The sequence below is a fragment of the Berghia stephanieae genome, chromosome 2 (genome assembly GCF_034508935.2).
Source record: "Berghia stephanieae isolate SIO BIC M18660-M18661 chromosome 2, UCSD_Bste_1.3, whole genome shotgun sequence".
NCBI classification, from domain to species: domain Eukaryota; kingdom Metazoa; phylum Mollusca; class Gastropoda; order Nudibranchia; family Aeolidiidae; genus Berghia; species Berghia stephanieae.
In genome coordinates this window covers 26,672,047-26,675,842 of record NC_088361.1, presented here as the reverse complement: position 1 = coordinate 26,675,842, position 3,796 = coordinate 26,672,047, and the positions used below count along the sequence as shown (strand labels likewise).

At 34.3% G+C, this 3,796-nt stretch overlaps 1 protein-coding gene across 1 annotated transcript in view; it reads left to right on the top strand.

Annotated features, from left to right (window-relative positions):
• Positions 1-3,564, top strand: part of LOC144964592 (alpha/beta hydrolase domain-containing protein 17B-like) — a 4,763-nt gene extending 1,199 nt beyond the window's left edge. The window contains exon 2 of the mRNA XM_078899042.1: positions 2,880-3,564. Within this exon, the coding sequence (XP_078755168.1) occupies positions 2,880-3,099 (220 nt within the window). The 3' untranslated portion in view covers positions 3,100-3,564. The remainder of the gene's footprint in view (positions 1-2,879) is intronic.
• The last annotated feature ends 232 nt before the right edge of the window (positions 3,565-3,796 follow it).

The window sequence follows — 3,796 nt, the reverse complement described above, 5'->3', positions numbered from 1 at the left end:
TCTCTTCTTTTTCGTTGTCTGTCTCTGTCATTTTCTCTTTTCTCTCTCTATCTCTCTCTCACTCTCTCTCTCTTTCTCTCTCTCTCTCTCTCTCTCTCTCTCTCTCTCTCTCTCTCTCTCTCTCTCTCTCTCTCTCTCTCACACACACACACACACACACATTTCCTCTTTTTGCCTCAGACCGTGCCAGTTGGTAAATCGTCTATTAGCTATTTACGATTAAATTCCAAGGATTGATCTTGTTACAAAAATGTTTTACGTGAATTGTTTCTGTGTGCAGTATAATTTCCTATACTTTTTTTAAAATCTAGGACTTGACAGGGATTTGTCACTTCATCCTTCTGTTTTGTTTTTTTCTCACTGAATCCAAAAACAACAGTAATTTTTGTTTTGATATGATGTTAACTCGTCTTGGAATTCATGAAAAGACTTATTAAAATTAAAAACAAATGCCAACGAGTGTAGACTCTGCCATTTCCACGACCATTGACAAGGAATGAATGATTGGAAGAAAGTGACAGGATTCGAGATTCATATGCGCACAAATCAAGGCTCGACTGAAATCACCACATGCAGCTGAAGAGTTCCAATTTGACTCCTTGGCAGTTGATGAACCGTCAACTACCTAGGACTGACTCCTTGGCAATTGTCACTTCCATCCACAAATAGTGCTCAGTGGTGCTTTACAATATATTGTACAATATATTGGAGTCAAAAATACAAAACCATGCTCAGCAAACTTTGTTCTTGGGATGTTTTTCTCCATTAGCAAAGAACTGGCAGTTCGCAGAGATTGAGTAGGTTTATATTGGCATTCAAGGTATTCAGGTGACGTATGGTGAAGGCAATTGTAAGCAAAACATGCGATTTTGTATGTTATTTTTTTCTCTATTGGAAGATATTTAAGGGTTATATTTATCATAAATAAGTGTCAACACTATTTAGTCCTTTAACTCTATTATGATCAAATGTGACAATGACACACAAGATGGCAATGGGCTCTGAAACAATTAAGATGAATGAGAATTTAATTAACTCTTGTGTAACTATAACTTAAATACATTATGGATAATCAACTAGTCCAAGGGCTTTATCCTTTTAACTATGCGAGCAGCTTTGTTTTGCATCAACTGTAGTCTTTCAGCGATGTTTTAGGTAAGCCGTACAGCAAAGCGTTACAATCCAATAATCCAAGCGGCTGGTAACAAGGGCATGGAAGTGTTTTACATATTTCGTCATCAATTAGATTTCGTATTCTGCATATCATTTGGTGAGAAGAACATCCATATAGGCGCTACTCTGGGAAGGCCCGCTATCATACATCAAATTCATCGGTTATTTATAATGCATCATTATTAAGCAATAGTATACATCTTGATATCAAATATGATACATAAGTATTCAATAGATTCAAAATTGAAATAATCGGGAGTCATATATAAACACAATATTTTTGACAGTTGAGACATTTTCATGAGGAAGTATGGAATAAAATTTAATATAGATAATATCCACAAGTGGTGCTTTAAAATTTAAAAGACTTATACCTATTAGTAAATGTTTCAAGTTATATCTAAAAACTATAAGATAGAATTAATGTAAAAAGAATTATTTAAATACAAAGGTTAAAACAAAGATAAAAGCCTAAATATTCTTGTTCTGAAAATTTGTCATTTGGCGGAATATCTGGAGGAAAACTGACAAAAAAAATCCCAAAGATTGTTATGCTGCTTTCTCTAGTGGCGATAAAGAGAGTTTAATACTAAAAATATTTCAGCTACTTTTAATAGTTAATTTGGCTGCTTTTGAGTGATACAGATAAAATCTGGGAGATCTAAAGTTATGGTAAAACTTTTGAACATGGCTGCACAGCTGTATCTCGATTGCAAATCTAAATTGATAAAATTATTTAAAACAAGCCGTTTTTCTGGTCTAATATAGATAAATTTCTTTTTTCCATTGGATAATATCACTTTAACTCGGTATATCCACTACTAGTAGTACAAGTAGTAATTGAAGTGACGCCTAAAGTGGAATTTCAGACATTTTAAGGGCGATATATAAACCACCTGACAACACTTTGTTGTGTGTACATGCATGTCTAAGCACTCTCACTGAAAAGGACTTAGTCTGTTTAAATCACACTCAATATTCTGACCATTACTGAAATATAACAAAAATTAAAGAAGATGAATATATAGATAAAAGGAAAAATAACGTTTTTAAATAAAATACTGTAAAAACCAGTCAAACAGAAAAGACCGCTAAACCGAAAGGAAATCAAAATGTTATTTTTCCCTTTTTGTTTCTGTTACCCAAGTTTCGATAAACCGAAAACCACTATAGATAGATAGATGAAAAGGAGAGAGACGTTCGTTTGTCATGTTTTCTTTGTATACTGAAAGGAGGGAGGGGGTCTTTTTAGACACATAATTTAAGCAGTATGTTCATAACATCAGTAAAACCCTTTTATACAGGCAGTGTGGTGCCATGGAATGGTTTATGCTTTGTCAATATTGGGTCCAACCCCAGCAGCTGAATCATCTCTCTAGCCTTTATATCATTTCTCTCTTTTCAATTAAGTAGCAAAAATACCAAAGGCCTCTTTCTTCCTATTACATGAGACTTTTTGTTGCATACCATATGTTATATGTTTCCAATGTTTATGCTATTCAGAATGCTTTATTCACCTCTCGACTCCAATTAAATCGAGCAGTTTCATCACAACTGTGCTGTTAAATGGCTTGAATTGTACTATACTTTTTACTTCCTATTTACAAAATTCATCCAAATCTCATTGACATAATTATTAATCCATTTAGTTTGATTATTGTCAATATTCCATTAATTATAGGGTTTCTCTTTTTCCTTCATTCCAGCATTGATAAAGTGCCAAAAATCACGTCCCCTGTGCTGGTTATTCATGGAACAGATGATGAGGTGATTGACTTTTCTCATGGCCTTACCATTTATGAACGTTGTCCCCGTACTGTTGAACCACTGTGGGTTGTAGGGGCGGGACACAATGATGTGGAATTGTACGGCCAGTACCTTGAGAGACTGAAACAATTTGTAGATGTGGAACTGGCAATCAATTGACATGAGGCCACAGAGGAAGGAACTACGGAAGAGACAACTGATATCACAGGCAGGTCAGGGTTAGGTAGTGGAGATGTTGATGCATCTTTGCCAGCAGCTACAGAAGATCTAGACATTTCTGTTGCAGCCAGTGACACTCCTGCACCCTCTCAAGTTCAAGGTCAGCAGGCGACTATGAAAATTGACTTATCTCCGTCAGCTGAAGAAAGGGTGGTGTGATATTTTATCAGTTTTTCTCTCTCGTAAAGTGTAAGTGCTTCAAATTTACTACTGTGCTACTCAGCTTAGGTTTTTGATCATTTTTGTATGTAATTCAGTTCTTTACACAATGTTGATATGAGTGATTGATTATGTGATTATGCGCATAAGTCGTTCTATTTGCTTTCTCTCGTTTTCTTTTGTTTTTTGTTGTTTTTTTTTTCTTTGTTTTTTTTCTTTGTTTTGTTTTGGATTTAAAAAAAAAAATTATTTACTATCGTGTCCTAGTATTGTGTTCATTTTTTGTGACCTTTGTCTCAATTTCCATTGTTATGAATTCATTTGAAGATGAATAGTTAAGAAAAATGGCAGCATCTACTGTCGACAATTGTACATATATATAATCGTCCAATATAAAGTTATGTTAGAATTATCTTTGATGTTATTACTAAGTCTGTGATCGAAGATTTACTTAAAAGCCTAAGATCTTCCCAAAATT